Below are 20,471 nucleotides of genomic sequence, written 5' to 3'. Positions count from 1 at the left end.
TCTATGTGTACGTAGGCAGGGGAAAGTATTAAGGATTTGGTAGAGTTTTTATTTCTTAAACATACATTTCAGTCTTAAATAATCGTTACGCGGTGTGAAGATACACTGTACGATTGTTTGTTTCTTGCAGGTCTCTGTTGTTGTATTTCAGTCGTTCAGATTCTTCAGTGTAGATAATTGCTAAGTGGTCCAGCTGAAATTCAGGGACAGTTGCAATGTCAATAGTTTCAGAGAAAAAAAAAACACTCACATCTTCTTCGTAAATAGTTGAAGGATTCGCTATTACAATCCAATTGACAGATTCATTACAATCAGGTGTGGTCAAAGACCCGGTGTATTGGAAGTAAGTTTCTATGTTTGTGGGGAAAAAGTCGGAAATTGTAATTGCCCCTGAAGCCGTCACTGTAGAACCAGCTTTTCGGTAAACCCGCTCAACAGCTTGGTCTATAACTTCAAAGTTGTCATGGCTTGTCACGTTTTCACTATCTGTTTCCTGTTTAAACCCATATTTGACCAACCATTCCCTCAAATTATAAAACAAATAGTGAAAGACATACCTGGAATAGTATTCCAATCACAGTTACTGCATTTTGGTAGGGTAAGGCATCTTCCAAACTCTCATATTCTTCATTGTAGAATACTAAGTGGGCTTCCAAGTCATAGCTAAATATTTATTATAAAATAAATTTGTTAAAACTATATTTTGATAAAAACTCACTATTTGCCGTTAATTGTGTGCTCAGAAGGCCAATGGAAATGAATATTGCTCAAAGTGAAATTTCCGGAAAGTCCTGCTCCAGATAATTTTGGTTTGTCTTCTTCTTCTTCTACGATTAGTTTAACATTAACTGAAACAACGCAAAATTTTATTTTAGAGAAAAAAAATGTAAAATTTTTCATTTTTAAAAAAGAATGGAAATTTTATATATCGGAAACGTGAAGAGCTAGAGAGATGCCAGTTGTAGCTTATTCTGTAGTATTTTTCAAGCTCTTTATAATGGCGAAAAGTGACACTTTTAAAATTAAAAAAATATACATTTTGTCAAAACTGAAATTTTGGCAAATTATCATTTTGCACCAGAAGGGTTCCAGTGCACAGCAAAGGGTATATTTATACCAAAAAGCCTTATATTAGATGAACTAAGCACAATAAAAGCACTTTAAACCTTTAAAAAATTGAAAAAGTGCCATTTTTTAATTTCTGTTTTATCTACAGGTTTAGCTTCACATTTTTTCGTGTTTTACATACAAAAATCATCGATGAATCAAACGATATTTTCTGACTGACAAAGATGAGTAAACTGACACATAGCAATTCAGGTAATGTTCTTCTGTATTTATAACTTATGTGACTGAAATTAATGATAAATACTATAGTGGCCAAACAGTGCAATATAATGTCAAAACTAACTGTAAAACTGGACCTTAGTGGTTTGTCCATCAATTTCGGTTACAATTTGTTGCGTTTTAAAAGTTTCTGCTTCTATCAAAATTTGTTTAAGGTGCAACAGAATGAACTCAAATTAACTTGATATTTGCCAGATTAGGCTTTACAACTAGATAAAGTAACGTAAATATTTATCTACAATAAATGTGCAGTAAATGCAATAAATGAAAGTTTACAAAAGATGTTTTGCTTAGTCTGGATTTGTCTCAGTTAGTACAAAACAATAACCAGGAAACATGACATTTATAATTATTTCTATTTTTATTAACAATTTCAAATTGTTACCTGTATGTCCGCTATTTTCAACTTCAACTTCACCAAAATAGTCAACGTTTTTCAATACAAATACTGGTATATCGTTATTTTGCACAGAATCTGATTCGAAAAGGGCGATTGGAGATTGGATGGTTCCAGTTAGGCAAGTGCCAGGCCATTCGTCTGTAATTTGGGTTACATTAATATTTGCATATTTTATAACTGATTGACTTACCTTGTTCTTCATAACTCCATGCTGATGTACTGGATATTGAGGTCAGTTTCAGAATAACTAAAAATACAATTTGGTTTAGTCATTTTACAGCCTACAGATGTTTATAAGAAGTTTTGCATAAAAGTATGTCCTATTTCCACCACACTTGCCTGACTTAATTTTGGTTTTGTGTTGTCCAGACAATAAAAATGTCTAGTTATTAAAGTAAGGCTAAAAGTTCAACGAAATAGCAGGAATTAATTAATTCAAGTGTTTTTTTTTTTGACATCGTTAAAGTAAATAATTACTGAGGTTATTTAGGTGAAATATCAGGTTTCACTTATGTAAACTGTCTAATAAAAAACCTGTTTCTTCCGTCTGAAGAACATGATTAATGAGTAAAATATTCTAATGCCTCTGGTTGGTTGAAATACATTATTTAATTACGTTACAGCATAAAATTAGGCAAATTTTTCGTCGCAATCAGAATACCTACTAAGACGAAGTAAAAGCCAATTATAATCTTATCAAGAAAACCCGGATATTTGATTGAAAACCCCAAGGTAGTAAATAATACAATCACAAACTGGCACTGTATTTCATAAAAGATAATATGGCCTTTATCACATGGGCTGAATCGCAGAAACCCAATTAATCTTAGTATAATAAAATTGATTTAGCAGCAATCAAGTCATATGGTAAATTAATAAAGGTTTAAGTTAGGTTAGCAAATCCGAGAGGTAAATAGTAATAATTTTATTCCACAGCTGGCTAACAGCACAAAACAGCTAGAGGGATATCCACAGTTGATGTTAAAAGATTATCAAAAAAGCCCACACTATCAAACTAATTGCTCTAAAACTTTGTTCTTAACGTGTGTGTATGCTTTTGATATAGAGTATTGTTTACATGGAAATACAGTCGGTTGAGGATGTATTGTAATTGTTGAAGGAAAAAAACACGTTTTAAAATTGCTACGAAAAATGTATGAGTATAATGAGATTGACTGAATGGCAAGAATCAAAGTAAAATGAGGGAGACGTAATGTAAGTGTTTTGACTATGACAAATAAAAAACTTTTTATGTAAATTTAAATTTTATGTAATTAATTATAAAATTATTATTATTTGGTTTCGTCTTACACTGAAAACTGTCATAAGAAATGCCGATTTTCAGTACTAGTAATAAAGTTAGAATTAAGCGACCTTAAATAACACAAATTCCAAAACCAGTTATTTCTCAAACATATTAGGCAGTAAAGTGCAAATACAGAGTGCTACAAACTTGTATGTCTGAAATTCGGCCAAGTACCAAATCGACTATCATTATACTCAGTGTCTCATTTAAAGGAAAAAGTTCTGGTGAAGCTAAAATGACCTTTGGTAATCTGCTAAATTTTCATAACTATGCTTCCTACGGTTTTTGTCACAGTTTGAGCCAGTATCGCGATGTACCCTGTATAAGTAAAAACGCAGAAAAAGCAGTACAAAATTAATTAATTGCAAGTGGATCAACTTGGACGTGATAACCGTCGCAAGTAGTAAAGTTATAATAATTGAATCAACGATCATCAACATTTATATACAACATAATTTTACAAAATCTGTAACTTTTCAAAAGCCACTTCAAACGATACAATCAGTGGATTAAACAAATAGTAGGTATATCTATACGTAATGAATTTGTTTCAATGGCTGACAATGACAAATTATCCATTTTCTTTAATTAGCTAACAGAATAGAATAAAGAGTATGTTTTGTTTTGTAAATTTTCTAATCCAGATTAACAGCATTTAAAATACCGGGTGTCTCAATCGTGTTTTTCTTTCTCTTGATCTACAGTTTTGTTTTGTTCATACCAAACATTGTCATGATATTTAGAGTTGTTTTAGTTCTACGCAGCTTACCAGAAAAAAGTCTTTGGGGGTTGCAATATACAGTGTGTTTCATAGATAAAAAATAGTTGGTAATTGGTAAAACTTTTTTACTTTTACTTTACGGTGTAGTTTATATTTTTTCCAACAATTTACTAACATTATTATTTGCCTGAAATAACTGAAAATTTGGCAACATTTTATACGTACTTCTCTTTGGCAAAATAAGTATTTTTATCCTATCAAAATAAAAAAAAAATTAAAAACCGTTCTATCCAGATATTTTCTGACAAATCCGTAACATTTTTTGAAATGCCTTGAAGCAACATTGTGGCAAGTCTTTTTGAATCCGTCACGTGACCGTTTTTTTTTAGAAAAAAAAATCCGATTTATTGTCTAAGTTTTTTTTGGTCCAAGCTAGAAAAGATATCCAAATAATGTCAAACATTACTGAAACTACATAGAAGCGTAGTACATCATTGTCTACTGTACATTTTTTTGTCTTAAATCAAAAAGTTTCTTGGCAAAATACTAATAATTGGTAAATTTGGAAAATACAAAAGGAGAAAAAACGAGCAGGATTGTTTAAAAAAATAATAAAAAAATTTTAAATGTGGTAAAAATATGTCAAAAACATAAAACAAGAAAATCTAGTTTTCTTAAAAAAGACAAATTTTAGAACTAATTACCAAGGGACATTTCATCCATTTTCTAAGAAAAGTTTAGTTATCTAAAAACTACATTTTTCTGATTCTGCATAAATTAATTTGACAACAAGATTTTTTTAATTATGATACTTTTATTTCAAATTTCAAAATTTCAAAACTTACATAATAATCCCATGATAAGCGACATGTGTCAGTTCAGTCAAAACAGTTGTGACGTCATTTGACAGTTAGTCACAAGATTTTAATCAAACTTCCTGATAAATTAGTCACGTGACCAACTGTCAAATGACGTCACATCTGTTTTGGTTGAACTGACACGTGTCGCTTGCAAGCTTATGCTTCTTTGTCTTTGTCTAGCTAGAACATTAATATCTCTCTTCTTATCATGGGATTCCTAATTTTGAAATTTCCTCGATACAAGTGTGCTGAAATTTTTAATGCAGTAATAAACTACATTAAGTAATTCACTGCAATCAGTTAGTAATTTGAACACCCAGTGTAATCTGTACCTCTGGTTACTGTTCGAAGTGTTTTGCAAGGAAAAAATGTTATATTTAAATAACCCACAGTTTTCAATGCATTAATAAAGGAAGTAAGTAATTTGTTAGATAGTTTGTAATTTGAACACCCTGTCACTGGTGAACACGTTTGTTTTTCTACGATATCTCCAAAACTGAAAGTTTTTGCTAAATTTAAGTTTACTGTATAGAGCTCTAAAAGGCTTCTTAGAATCAATTACGCTAGTACTAGCTAGTGTCACCCTGTATATTAAAAAAAAATCACTCACCTACTACGATGGCTGCAATTAAACTAACCAAGATAGCACCTACTGCTACACCAAGTATGAAACTCTTCTGTTTGAACAAACTTTTGTTTTCCGTTTCAATTACCGTGGTAGCACTTTCAGGAACGTATTCTTTTTTTTGTACATAATTATTACTGGCAGAAAATATCGTTTCCCGGGTCATTTCGTTTCCAAAACACTTAGCAAAACAAGTGATTCTATTGCGACAAAACCGAAACCGAAAACTGGTCGCAATCAATCACGTGGACGCGTTCTTCAAGTGGTGTTTTGAGGACACTCAGCCTGTTATTAAATAAAACAGTTCTGATGTGAATATATTAATAAATGGCTTTTGCAAATCCCACCGTTTTTCGAATGATTCGGCATACGGATAGTTTAATCCGGTAATAATTTGTCTGCCATTAGTCTTACCGGGATTTTGATTGTGTTTTATTTCGTGTTATCAGACTTGTTATCGCCATTTCGAAAAAATGTCCTCTAAATTGTATGAAAGAGTAATGAAACAGTTTACGAATCTTAAATTGCAATTTAGATATCTACAAAACTAGCAATTTTATTAGTTAATATAATAACTTTTTTGCTATATAACTATAAATGCATTTAAAAGTTTTCATATAGTTTCTTTGAGTTTGTATTGTTTGTAAGTATCAGATTCGGTTATTTTTTGCAACATTTATCGGTTCTACTTTGTCTTTCTAGTGAAAATTTGATATTGATTCGTTTTATTACGATCAGCAGCCTGGCTAGACAATTAAAATTAAATCAGTAAACAGTTTTCTTTTGCTTGTCCGTTACATTTATGTTTGCATAACATAGAATTTATGTTTGAGGTGCTTGAGTTTTGCTGTTGTTTTAAAACAAAGTTTGTAACTTCACATTGCAAATTTCAGACCATACTTTTATCTACAGGGTGATGGTATTGCTTTTATTTGTCTGCATTTCAGAACTGTCATTGACGTGGTTTAGAAACTAAAATGCATTGTTGCAACCCGCTAAACAGTTTGTCATAAAATTCTCTAAAACTTTACGACCCTGTAACGGATCACTAATTTGACTCACCTCGTATAATTCGGTATAAAAAGTTTAATTTTCAAAACTTGACCTGAATGAAACTGATTTAAAGTCCACTACATTAGAAAGGTCCACAGATTTTGATGACCTGCAAACGTTTTTGTTGTTAGTCTGGTAGAAAGTTGTGTTTTACGCCCTACATACATAATTATCTATTTTGTACTTTCGGACCTGTTTTTTTTACGCCTCCATTTGTGGTCGTAAAATAGTACATTTACGACGCGGGCAGAAAAAAATACAATTACCCTAAAGCTAGTAAAGTAACAACACCGTAAAATATAATCAACCTACAAGATTAGCAATACTTATAGTATTAGTACTTAAAAATATAAATCACGTTTATTTATTTGTTGTACGAAAAATCTTGTTTAAACTTCTGACGTACAACAATTTTACGAACAATTGGCTTTCAATCGCCTCAAAACTTCCATGGCGGAAAAAATGACTTTACCTACGACCTCAGTGTAAATAGCTAATTACGATTAGTTTTCCGTTACGTAATGAACCTCTTTACGCACAGTTGTAAAAAAAACGTATTTTGTCAAAAAATAGATTTTGTTTACATTTCTTTCTTTATCAGAGTTATATTAGATGGAGATCATCGCGTAATGCATTGTGCATACAGTTTTAAGTAACTACCACTTCGTCTAGAATATTATCTGCAGTAGCAAACACATCAAGTAATATTACTGAAAGTTTTTCTTTTCTTCTTAATAACTGTATTGTCACCATAAATAACTATTTTAGAAACAACACTAATAATTATTTAAGTAACTTGATTTGTGATTTTTTTACGTTAATATTTTTTTCTTTAGTGGAATAATATCTATGATTAGTACAAATAATACGTTGAAAATATACTTTTTTAATGAAGTTAAAAAAGTTACACTGAATTATATGAATTGCGAAAACAGGACTTTCCATTTGGTCGTAGGTAAAGTACAGTACGTCACACGTGCTCTAAGGCATTTTACGCACGATATGGAAAAAGTCCATGAGTCTTACAGTACTACGTAATATACTATTACGACCAAGAGCCTTCGATCATTTTTACGCACCTTCCCTGCCAGCGAGCCGTAAAGTTTCAAAAAAATCAATGACATCGTGTGGTAATTGTGCAAACTAATTTTTCCAAAAATTATTGGTTTCTAAATTATTGTATTATATTCTAATACTCCTCTTTCAGCCCTTGATACACAAATAACTACTGCACCCGCATGTGCAACTGCAACTATCACATAAAAGCGTAAGATTTGACAAAAATACCTATAATGCTGCATAATTCTTAAAAAAGTGAATATTAGTCCAACTACTTTGACTCATAGTTAAATAAAGATTTGGTAATTAACTAAAACTTGACTTAAAACAATTTTATTTGGAAATTGGATCAATTAACCTAAATATTTACATATTAAATTCTCTATGCTTAAATGCATTATATCGAAAGTCATTCCTAAAATGCTTACTTGATTGATTCCTGTCAAATAATCGCCAGGAAAAACACACTTAAATGTACCAAAAACAAATACCTAATCCTGAATAATTGAATAATTTTTGCAATAGATTATAACCTCATCTAGATTTATGTAGTTAAGTAGAATTTTTTTTAATGTTTCCACCTTTTCTTTGTGTTGATAATAATAGTGCAAAAGTGTTGTTACGTGAACTGGTTTTCGGTTTTAGCTTTTAAATCTAGGATAAGTTATCTGGACAGATTTTTAAGTTATGAGGGCTCAACAGTATTACTCGGTATTCGGGATTTTAGAGAGGATTACATAAAGACTATCAGAAATAAGGATTATGTATTAGTGGCAAAAATTATTCGATTTTAAGTATGCATTAAGTAATAATTTGGAAAATGTGTTACCAGCCCTTAATTTAATTGAAAGCATTATAGATTACTATAATTATTGCTTTATTTTCTAAGATAATGAATTTATATGTACAGAGTGTCTCAAATTCGATGGTTTTACAGGGTACACAAATAACTGTTTCAAATTTGTGATCAGTTATTATGAAACAATAGTGCAATCGTACCTTCCATAGTTGCCTTCGTTTCTGAGCTACAGGGTGATTTTAAAAATGTGTATGCTCAATATTATTTATGACAAAAAAAAACTGAACATAAGAGTCTTTTAAATTAATGAAGATTATCAATTGGCCCTCAATTAAGTTGTTTCTGTTACTTTTAAACCAGTAAAAAGAACGTAGACGCAATTTTGTAATATCTATCTATCTATCTGTATTTTTTATGGTTCTTAAAGTTGCAGTTTTGTTTTTTCATAATTTTGAACCAAGAGTTTAGAGAGTAACCAATACTAGAACCTACTTAAAATTTTAGACTCAATTTTAAATACTAATTTAATTTAACTTAAACAAACATGTCATGTAACAAAAGCAATAATTTTTGCTAACAATATAAAAATAATCCTTGCACAATTCTACTACAACTACAAAACTAATCCTAGTGTTAAAAACCAATATTTTATGTGCAATATTTTGTTAAGTAAGCGGGATAATAAAAACTAACTATTCTTGGATAATATCTCGTTAAACGCTTAATTTTTAATTCAGTTACTTCCTTCCAGAAAGCTAATCTGTTTCTAAACTCGTCTCAGGCATGATTTATTATATTTTTGGAATTTTCTTGATATCTTTAATAAGCCCTACTTCCATGTAATCGATAATTATAGGTCAATTGTTAATCTAAAGTTTTGATATGAAATTCCCCTAGCCTAAAATTGGTTGATTATTTTTTTTATAACAGAAAAAATTAAAAACATTATACTTACATACATTCATTTTTTACTTATAAATTTGACTAACGATCTTTCTTTTTGTTAAAATTTCCTTTTTTGTTACGTACAGGGTTTTAAAATTATCAGGAGGAAATCATTTTCAGGGCGCTCCCTTTAAAAGAATGTAGCTATCCCTTATAAAGTTTTTATAATATCTTCCATCTGTAGAGTACAAGGTTAATATTGTTATGTTCCCACGCTTGTTCAGTGTTTTATTAGGTAATTCTTAAACCACTATCTGTTTCCATTCCATTCCATTCATGCTTAGCGTAAAATAGATTTGTTTCTTTCTACATTCATGGTTCACCTTGTAGCTGTAGTTCTAGTATACCGTTAGTCATTACATTATCATTTTTCGTCCCAAGCAGTTGGTAGTACATTTTAGCAAGTACCTAGTAAATGTCTTACTGGAAAGAATATACACACTGGACACATTGTATATATTTTTAAAAGTTTTTCATAATAAAATTAGAAAGTTCTTGAGTTCGATTAAAAAAACATTCTGTTTTTACTTTTTTCACCATTGGTCAAATAAAATGTATAAACATGAGTTTGTTGAGTTCTAGATTAGTATAATATGAATTATTTAAAAAAAGCAATATACACGATAAAACATAATAAAGAAATAAAACTGTAGTAGTTTGTACAATATGGTATAATTAGTTAATTGTTACTACTTGTTATTGCGGTATAACTGGACTATTAAATTTATGATAACCTTATTTTCTGCGATATAAAGTAGTAGTTAAACAAAAATAGTACAATCAACTGGATCAGTTACTAAGCCTTGGAGCCTTTATGGCTTAATATTTTTTTGCTACATTTAGTACACTAAGCTACCACGAATATGGTAAAACAATAATTCTTTAATTTTTTATTTAAGACAAAAATGAAATCAATTTTGAAACGTCAAAAAGTGATTACGGCATTTTGTAAAAGAGAAAAAGTTATGGAAAACTGAAGCTTATTTTAAATCAGTCCAAACTGCGCATTTTTGACAGTAATGTGCAAATTCCAATTTTTAGCCTTAGTATCGCAGAATAACTGTGTATTGATTTCAAGATTCCCATAAAAGCCCTTTTTATATGGAACACCATGTATTATACAGAATGATTAATTTTAGAAAACATGCTTTTTCGTGTACAGAGTGGACCAGAAAATGCGGCAAAAGAGGCAGCTTATATTTTTACTCGATTTCGGTAGAGTTCTTACACCTCATTTTACCTTATTACCTGCAGAAGGTAATTTTTTAAACAAAACGTCTTACTCTACATATTTTCAGTTTCTTCAAGTTAAATGACATTTGGTTTCTAAATAGTTACATTTGACAAGTAAATGTATTTATCCAAAACAATTACAACATTTACATATTAGACGCCACCATCACATCATCAATCAATTTAAAAATATCGCATGCCTAAATTTAATCTCGCTCATAAATATAATATTACCAACGGTTAATCGTTTTGCATGTTATGTGAATAGTAAATTGTTATCAGATGGTACCTGATTTGAAAACGGATTTAGTTGGTTGTCTTTAATTTAAATTGGTGTGTTCCGATACCTGACCAAAATCGATTTGTCTGATTGTATTGTTTACTAATAACAATTAGAACTTAATCTGCACGTGTTTTCCGTATTTTGTTATTTTTCTTTTATTCCAAGTATTGTATTTGTTCTTTTCTTTGTGGACTTTAAAATTAGTCATATTATTAGTCATATTTTCGATACTAATCAGCCTATATTACCAACAAAGAATCAACACTATTTTAGTATCTGAATTTACAGAAAATCTTGCTCCACCCTGTATAATTGATTCATCCACTTTAAAACTCATATCTTTAAGCATCTCACTAATGCTTAATTGTGTATTAATCAAAGGAAATGCATATAAGATAAGTAATTTTCTAATATGACGTAACCATGTTACGTTTGCGTCTTTATCCATATTAGGTCATTTGTCACATTCAATACATTTACCCTTCTATTCTCTATGGCCACTGGGGTTCTTAAGTGAAAATTATAGTTAAAACAACAAAAACTCTAAATTATACTCCATGTTTCAACAGTCAATTAGGTTAGAAACCTACTGAAGAACATCTATCTCAACCACGAAATGACGAACTGACTTGAAATATGTAAATTTTCTTTAAATCATTTTATCAGAAGTTGAAAAATCATTTTTCTCTACATCTAAAGCACAGTTTGTGTCAAAATCTGCTAAAAGAAATGCTTAAGATCTAAGAAACTCGAAAATATATGAGACCTTCTGGAAAATACCTGTCTTAACCAAGAAAAGCCAAAACTCATAGAATAATAAACACTTGAAATATGTAAATCTTTTAGAGTATCTTAGAATTAACTTAAAGACGTATTAGGAACAATTGGAACTGACGGAAGTTTACTTTGTATCATGTAGAAAACACAGTAAAGATGACAGAATCTTTTGCTGGATATCTCAAGAAAATTTAAAGGACCTTTTTAGGATGGAAAGCTGATCTAATTAAGCCATAAGAATTATAATTTTTAGTGAAAAAGAGCAGATCCTCCTCTTATAGCATTATTTTCTTGTCCATATCTCGAATGGTTTAAGTCTATACGTAAATGTAAGAGAAGCTTTTTAGGTGTGATTTTTATAAGCAAAATTAAATAATTATTCTCAAAAACCTTATAAACAAATTAAAATCTACTGACCTGGTAACAGAGATGCAATTGTCATTGCAATTTTCAAAAGCAGTACGCACTTCTGAGATACTTCGTAGGGTCAATGTACAAGTGTTTCAGAAAGTACATTTTATCTCTTTTTATATTCATATTTATCAGAGTCTAAAAAATTTTACTTTAAAATTAAAACTGTTGAACGATAACGGTATGTATTTACAGGGTGTTCATAACATCCGATGATACTAAACAATTTTGAAAAAAATTCTTGATCGTTTGAATGAATTACCATATTTTTGCCTAACCTTTTTTTCTATTAAACAGCCTGATCTAGAAACCTGAGATTTATAAAAAATATTACCAAACAAAATTTCTTTTAACAATAAGTTGTTCTAGAATATACAATTTTACTTTACACCAAACCAGACTGTTTTCCCATATATTTTCGTTTATACCCTGTATATGAGGCTTATTCTAAAGCTGCAATTATGGTTCCAAGTATCTTATTTGTATTATCAGGCCTGAAATTCTAAGTAGCCTACAATAATTGTAAGTACAAATAATGGATTCGGCTAATAAAAAAAATATTCCGTCATTTGGATAATAATTAGTTTTAAGTAATTTGTTTAGGGAACATGCGTGGTAATATTGTTTAATCTTTTAGTTTTTTTCCTGTGTACTGTTAATAGTATCAACGCAGTTTGTATACGAAATATTCTGTAGTGGGTGATTTAAAATGCAAATCCAAGTTTAGCATATTAAAAAATTAAAGTAAATCCAACATTGCATACAGGATGTACTAAGAAAACGCAAGTTTATACTGGTCATAGAAAACTTCCAATTTGTTTTGATATACACCTTAGTAAATCTAACTTTTCACCCCAAACGTTACTTTGAAATAAAAAAAAGCAGTTAAGTATTTATTTTGAAACCCTGCTTTGGAAAAAAATTAATTTTACGAATTTCAGGTTAGGATTAAACATAAAGTTGGAAAAAAACACTAAGCAGGCTATCAGTAGACTTTTTTGTTTTGTCGGATATAATTGTTTAAAGCGTTTGGTAATTGATATTTTTTGTAAATTTTAACCGAATGTCTTAATGAGAAACTTGCAGAAATAAATTAATTTGTTTATGACATATCGATGTTATAATATTCAGAGAGAATTTTTACTTAACAATTTTTTTTTTAATAAGAAAAAAAGAAGAAAATTATAAGTAATTTCAAACTTACTTATAGGAACAAAAAACAAGTTTTCTTAACAGAATATAATTCGAACATTATATTGCTGACAAAATTGAATACAAAATATACTACAATCTATTTTTGTTCGTATTTTAAACGTTGACAAATAACCTAATAATTAACATTTCATAGCCTTTTTTTACGTATACGTCACCTTATTACACTATACAACTTTTACTAATAAATATACAATAAAAATAACTGATATGTGTAGCTAACACGTTAAAATTATCGAAATATTTAAAATTTGAGCTTAATTCTTACCTACAAACAATACTTATAAAACTATACCACTTAAATGCAATCATAAGTACCCAAAATGGGTTTCACGTGGACAAAAAATATTTGTCGATATTTTGATTTTGAGTATTTTCTTTGGTTTTTGTGAAACTGAACCAACCAGTTACCACCACATTTTAAAGCTAACCGACATTGTTGTTAAAGTTAAAATTATCCACCAGGCTTCTTTAGGACTGAACCCATTACTTCTGATGGGACTAACTTTCAGGTACAACGTTCGACCATTCAAGGGCTGCAACGATCTGTAGTTTTTCGTTAGAGGTACTTGTTCTTCAGTTTGAAGGGCTTCAAAGATTTTAACCTGTAAATTAAATTGTTCATCAGTTTGTGTGAAAGATAATGCTAGGGCCTGTAAAACCTGTCTCTTGGAAATTGGCAGGGTGTGAGTGAAAATGGTCCAGATTACTCCCTCGTTGCATCCTGGGGTTGTTAGGGATCCTTGGTACCTATAATAACCAGCTTTATCTCTAGGAAGGAAGCTTTTAGGGCTGAAATTGCTCAGTTGACGTGGATCGCCAACGGTGTCTTTCAGATTGTCAATGATGTCCAGTAGAGGTTGAAAATCTTCGTCGTCATCAGGAGACAACTAGAAGTACATTGACTTAAATGTAATTGCTATTAATAATACATTATGTTAATTTACACTTTTTTAGAAATATGTCCCTATAATAGGCTATATGTATAATAAAAAAAAAACGAATTCCCCAGATACTGATTTACGTTGAAAACGACCACTGCAATGATGTAGCAATACTAACCATAATAAGAGGTATGTAACTTAAAGTAAATAATACACATAAATTCTTATTTAAACAATCTGATTTATATCATTAAATCAATTGCTTACTTCACCATTTGTTGCCAATTAAAATGCAGAGCAGGTATATCTGGGATTAGCTCCTGTATTGAGCTTATTATCATAATTATGAATAATACATAATCAAAATATAGTGGTGGAATTGATACGTAGGTACTGACATTTGGTATTTTTAATATGTTTTCATTTCTGATTTTTTTAGCAATAATTTTCAAATTGAGAAAGTGCATTTGGATTTATTTGTATTAGGTTAAATGTAGTAAGGTTTTTACAGCTTCCAAAAAAGATCGAAATTGACCTGGTTGACTGTTCAAAAGGTTTGAAAGTGTTCAAAATAATTTTGCAATGCAATTTTACACATTTTTGACAAGTCTTGACTGGTATTTTTGATGTTCTAAATTGAATTTTCAATTGTAGCAAATATGTTGCGTTACTGTACTTTAGTGACTGAGTGAAATCTATTTCTCGACATTTGCTTTTTCACATTTTTAAATTTTGATAAGAGAAAGATAACTGTGATTTGTAAAAAAAACTGATCATTTTGGATAATAAATTACACTTAGAGATAACACGTTTTGTGCGAAAAATCATTCAAAAAAAGTATGACGTAGCAAAGTAATACTCAAGTAAATTTGTTTTAAAGGTGACAAATAAAAGAAGCAAATGTCTAATTTAAAACATTTATCTCCCTTTGATTTCTAACATTTTATTTTGCATAATAATTCGTCCTTCTTTTTTGTAGTAACACCATCTTCACACCGTCTTTTTTAATATTCAATTTCCAGCAAAACATTTTATTAAAAATAATAACTTACATCAAAAAGCACCCCAATAACAGCGACACCATGTTCATGTTTGACAGCTTCAGTTAAGTTCCTGTACTTTTGCTCAAAATGGACTAAATGCAGCTCTAGAGGAAACCTAAAACATAACCACTCTAATATTGGACTTACTTATTACCATGTCTTACCAACCTGTAATTAGCCATGGTGTGTTCCGACTGCCAGTGAAAGTGCAAATGATCAAGTTGGTAAGTTCCTGGTAAGCCACCTCCGTGCACTTTTGGAGCCTCAATGTCTTGTAGTCGAACTTCGGCTGCATTAACAAACTATTTGTAGTCTCTCTAAAATAGTTGTAATTAATGTTTATACCAGAGTGTCCATTATTTTTCAGTAAAGCCATCCCACTTTGTCCATAACCATGAAGAGAAAAAGGATGGAACTCTTTTAGGACAGCTGCTGATCTGGTTAGGGCGATGGGTGATTGTCTCGAGCCTGTTTTGCATAACGAAGCCCAGTGTTCTGCAAAAAATAGGATGTTATATCACAAACCACTATGGTTGGATGTTACGTCATAGCGTGGACCAAAATTTAACGTTTTTGAACAAATATTTACAGTTTTCTCTGCAATGATACAATAATTAGAAATAGAGTTTTTAGTTAGAGAAATTGTTTCTAAATTAATTAGAAAATAATCTAAATGACAGTGAAAAATAAACGCCCATGATGACGTAATAACCATTTGGCCTGGTTTGAGCCTTATCTCTCTGTATTCATTGTCAATGTATTCACCTTGCCTTCTACTTTTATTTATAAATTGCATTACAATTGACGGGTTATTTATAGATAGTGCGTATAACAAAGTATTCGTTAACTAAATTGTTGACTGCTTTTACAATCAAACATTTTAAAAAACCCAAGTTAATCCAGTTTACATTATGGGATGGTGCTTTGCCAATTTATTGACTGACAAAAGTGCTAATTATTAATACTTTGATCCCGGGGGCTTTAAAATGGTTTATTGGATGATAGCCCAGAGGAAAGTTTGATTTATCGGTTGTTTAATTAGATTCCGAGATAATTGGACATGGTTTTGTACAGTGCAAATCTGTTCAGTGGTTTAAAGTGACCGATTTAGCCAGGATACTTTGCACTTAGGAGTGTAGATTACGGTGCTATTATTCACTTGAATCGACCTAGATATTCATTGTGTTCTTTTAAATCTTAAGTGTCTTATAACATTAAGCGGAATTTATAGTTTGTCGCAGCAGAACCATTTTAACCAACTAGATCAAACTATAAATGTCAAACTAGGAAAATAAACCATTTTGATTGGTTTTCAATGTTCAAATTCGCAAAATTCATAAATTGTTAATCGTTAAGTTTAAGAGAAAACCAAAATGACTTTTTGTACAATTCAAAAACAAAACTAAAGAATGTCTATCAGTTTTTACAATTTAAAATTTGGATTTTTTGTGTTAATTATAGTTTTATTTTAAATCGCATCATAATTAATTATACATGTTCGAAATTTACATTAAACAATATCGCAAAAGCTGTAAGAGCTATAATAAGCTATAAGCTATAAAGCTATAAAAAGCTATAAAAGCTGTAAGTACACAATAGCTTTAAACCTTGCACTTTGTTCACTACTTTTGCGTATAATTTATAAGAAGAGTATAAGAATTAATGAAAGGAATATAATCAGAAAGAAGATAATCTCTTTTTTTCGATTGAAAGGTATACTATATACTACATACTATAGCCTAAAATAAGTAATTATATCTTTAATAATACGATCTAAACCAAAACCTCAAAAAAATTGTACAAGTGAAAACTAGAATGTATTTATATTGAAATTACATACATCCAAATGTCATTTTGACCTATAAGAAGAATGTGTATAGGTTCAAACAGTGGAATTTTAATTGATTAAACGTGAAAATTTCGTTAGGTATAAATAGGTTTTACTGCATAATTTAAGATAGCAATAATTAAGTTTGAGAGCAACTATAACTTTAACTGGAATCATTTTTCAGAACTAAAATGTATATTTTTTGTTAAACTTTAACAAGAAAAACTTGAAAAAATGCAGTATCAGACAAAGTAGTAATTGACTTAATTTTAAATTAAATTTGGATGTAACCCATACTTGTATGTATGTATAATAAAAAAATAACAATTATAAAATGTAATAATACGTATCCGATATTTTGGATTTAGTATCTTGATACTCCTTAAGTAAATTATCTATATTTTTGTATTTATTAAGTAAAGATAATTTAAAAAAATCTTCTTTAATTAATGTCACATTTCCTACATTTTCTAATTTTATTGTCATTTTTCTACTTTCTCTTTTCTTAACTTGCATTTAATTTTTTTTTCCGGAAATAAGGGTATTTTCTAATATTTCAGCATCCGGTTATAAATACACCGACTTATTTACACAACACATAATCACCATGAAATATTTTCAATTGCAAGCCACCAAAATAAATTTACCTATTCGTTGCCAACTTAAATATCTAAATTTAATATTATAAATGTTGACATATACTCCCGAAAATCGTGTTCTCTTAATTTTGTTCCGACAGATTAGATTATTTAAATTGTGGGCGATTTTTTCTGTTGACACTTTAATGGATCATAAAAACGTCTGGTATAATAGCGTCTAGGAATTATAGTATCGACTTTTTTGTTAATTTAAGATCCATCTGGTTAATTTTGCACAGGAAATTACCAGACACTTGAAAGGTTTCTACCAGAAATTCAGCCCTTTAGTGTTAGTGTATTTTTTGTTACGCATTTACTGACGTAAACCGGTTGTGTTCGAACAATTGAATGATTACCAATCAATAGTCAATTAAGATTATTAATGTAAATTAGTATTGTAAATTGAAATTTAGGACTTACCTTCATCGTCGTACTTCCAATGGCCTCCTAGGGCAACTCCTGAAAGTGAAATGAATATAAGTAAACACTTCATTGTCTTACAACTTTAAAAGCTAATTATTATCCCTCAACCTTTTCAAGACTGAAACTGCCGACAAAGTTTTATTGATAAGATTATAAGCATAACCACTTCTTCAGACAAAGGCTGTTTAAATATGACTTTGCGATAACACCCACTCGAAATTTAAAAGTGAGTGAGCAAACCCTCAAACCTGATTTTTTTAGGGTTTAATCGTTTGTGTGATTAATCATGACGGAGTTTTCCATTTTATTTTTTATTAAACCGTCATAATCGACTTTTGAGAACGTTGAACTTAAGAGATAACTCGTAATGCAAGTTTGTATATGGTCTTTTGATTAAAGAGAATATTTGTAGCTCGACCAGACAGGAAGTTGTCACACATCAGTGTCGTCGGGCTATTTGCGAATCAGGTCCGCCAAATCACTTTAATTGTCATTAGTTGTTTAACTAGAATTAGTGTGGATTAGGTGGGTTTTGAAAAAAAATTGGATTACTCTAGAGATAACTGGATGTCGTTAAGCCAAAATGTTGACTTTTTACTTCAAAACAAATTTGCTGAGTTAATATAAGATTATAGAAATTTTAGATATCTCTAAGGGTTACAGTCAGAAATTACAATAATAATGTCGGTTTAAACTAAAAATAGTTACAGAACTGAGTACCTGTTAGTTTGATAGTGTTTTGTACACTCAAAGTATTTTCAGGCCGTTTTAAGTTTTAAGAAAGTTTGGAAACAAAATTTGTGCCCTGGAACTGATGATTTGTTTATTCTTCTACTATACATATCAATTTTATTTTAAAAATTAAACTTGTTGGTGTTTTTGGAGCTAAAGCAAAAATTACCTTTTTGTAGGAAAAAAATTGAGTTTACTAATTGTGAACTTAAAAATCTCAAAATGTGAAACAGACTGGTTTAAAAAATACACAAATATTTAACAAAGTATAAAGTCATATCTATAAGGGCATATTTATGAATTTTTAACTTATTTTTGCGTATGTAATACACAGGTAACGTATGGGACACTACTACCTGTTACACTCTATACAAAAAGAATGTTAGGAATTTGATTCAGGTATAAAAGAAAAATATATTTGTACATAAAACAAGAAGTTGGAATTTCTAATGTTAAAAAGGCCTTTAAGGGTTGGCAGAACAAAATGACGGCACATATCAATAAATAATGTTAAATATGATCAAAAACTGTGGCAAAAATTGAATTAAGTCTCAATTTCAATACAACATGTATTGTGAAGGGTGAAAATCTTAAAAAATAAATTAAAATATATTTTTAATCTTAATTTCTTATAAAAAATTTAAGAAAGAAATAACACTAAAATTTATCTGTCGATTTGCTTAGATAAATTTGTTTTTAGTATCTTTAATTGGTTGACAAACTTCAAGTCAAATTCATAATTATAAAAAATACAACAATACAACATGCCAACAAGTCTAAAGGTTACTTAACTAAAAATCACAAAAATCCACAAATTAGAGCTCAAAGTTCTACTTCGGAAAAATAGTTGAGCTGAAAATATTTGAAAATACTTCTATACCTCTTAAAATTCAAAAATTTTGTAAATATTTTGCAATACTGTATTCTTAAAACATTTAAATAAATTAAAAAGGTGGTTAGATTTGAAACGAATGTCTAATTACAAATAAAATACAAAACAGTATTGATCACATCACATGCAACTAATTTAAAACAAAATATTATAAGAAAATATGTGATGTTAAATTAGATGACTAAAGTAAATAAGAGATTAATTAGTAAAACTCCTTTACTATTTCATCCAGACTGGACAAACAATTCAATTATAATTTTAAGTATTTAAAAATAACGAATTTACTAACAACAAGGGTTCAACAAAATACAATGATATTGAAATGAAATCAAATCATCTAAAATTTTATCCAAACTACCCCCTCTGTAAACTCTAAAAAGGAATAAGAAATATCAACATTTTTGAATGTTTGCCAGTACAATAGAGCTTGAATGCAGTTACTGTAATCATAATTAATTGCTCCAATTTATGAAGGAAAGAGAATGGGTATAATAACACTACTGACCTGCAAAGGCTAACAGCACATAGAGAGCGGGCGGAAACTGTGTCATCCCGACCTGCAGATTTCCGGACCAGAGAGGTGCAAAAGTGGAGAATATACGAAGCAGACTGCTCGATAGCTAACTATTGGCACTGCGCCCTCAGGATCAGCTCATGCATAAATACCAACATCATCCCTGCCTGCTGCCAATTTTCCGCAGGATTCTCCCACCCACCAAAACGGTCGCAGTTAACATTTTTAATCGGTCAATGTGATTGGATTAAAATAAATTTAAAAAAATGTATAGACATAGACGCCGACAGGACACTGCACTTGCTCAAAAAGATTGTTTAGATTAATCGTGGCTAATTCTCAAGGGAGGCACGTGCCTCCTGCGTGGTAGCCACGCGGCGCTCTAATAATTTGGAATTTTAGGTAAAAATTGAAACCGGAATAATCTGCATAATATAACAAGAGGACATTTGTTTGTTTGGGTCTCGGTAAGAGTTAAATTGAGAA

General features: G+C 30.1%; 2 protein-coding genes across 3 annotated transcripts; both read right to left on the bottom strand.

Annotated features, from left to right (window-relative positions):
* Positions 1-33: 33 nt before the first annotated feature.
* On the bottom strand, positions 34-11,913 carry LOC145740217 (putative carbonic anhydrase 5). 2 transcript variants are annotated; one of them, XM_081995617.1, is made up of 7 exons: positions 11,826-11,913; positions 1,938-1,994; positions 1,733-1,885; positions 719-848; positions 558-663; positions 251-493; positions 34-193 (listed from the first exon to the last, which is right to left on the bottom strand). In XM_081995617.1, the coding sequence occupies exons 1-7, from the start codon at positions 11,848-11,850 to the stop codon at positions 86-88; spliced, it is 822 nt and encodes a 273-aa protein (XP_081851743.1). In that variant the 5' UTR covers positions 11,851-11,913; the 3' UTR covers positions 34-85. The 2 variants fall into 2 exon arrangements, with proteins under 2 accessions (XP_081851743.1, XP_081851742.1); XM_081995616.1 differs by lacking the exon at positions 11,826-11,913 and adding an exon at positions 5,245-5,569.
* A 1,130-nt stretch (positions 11,914-13,043) lies between these two features.
* On the bottom strand, positions 13,044-20,139 carry LOC145740218 (putative carbonic anhydrase 3). The gene is made up of 7 exons (XM_081995618.1): positions 19,977-20,139; positions 17,845-17,883; positions 15,304-15,453; positions 15,127-15,247; positions 14,968-15,073; positions 13,694-13,921; positions 13,044-13,636 (listed from the first exon to the last, which is right to left on the bottom strand). Exons 1-7 carry the CDS (start codon positions 20,020-20,022, stop codon positions 13,439-13,441), a joined length of 888 nt encoding a protein of 295 aa, XP_081851744.1. The 5' UTR covers positions 20,023-20,139; the 3' UTR covers positions 13,044-13,438.
* Between the last annotated feature and the right edge of the window lie 332 nt (positions 20,140-20,471).

The sequence above is a fragment of the Ips typographus genome, linkage group LG1 (genome assembly GCF_016097725.1).
Source record: "Ips typographus isolate SLU linkage group LG1, UJ_Ityp_2.0, whole genome shotgun sequence".
Lineage (NCBI taxonomy): Eukaryota > Metazoa > Arthropoda > Insecta > Coleoptera > Curculionidae > Ips > Ips typographus.
The sequence above is the reverse complement of the archived record's forward strand: the minus strand, read 5'-3'. Positions and strand labels throughout refer to the sequence as shown.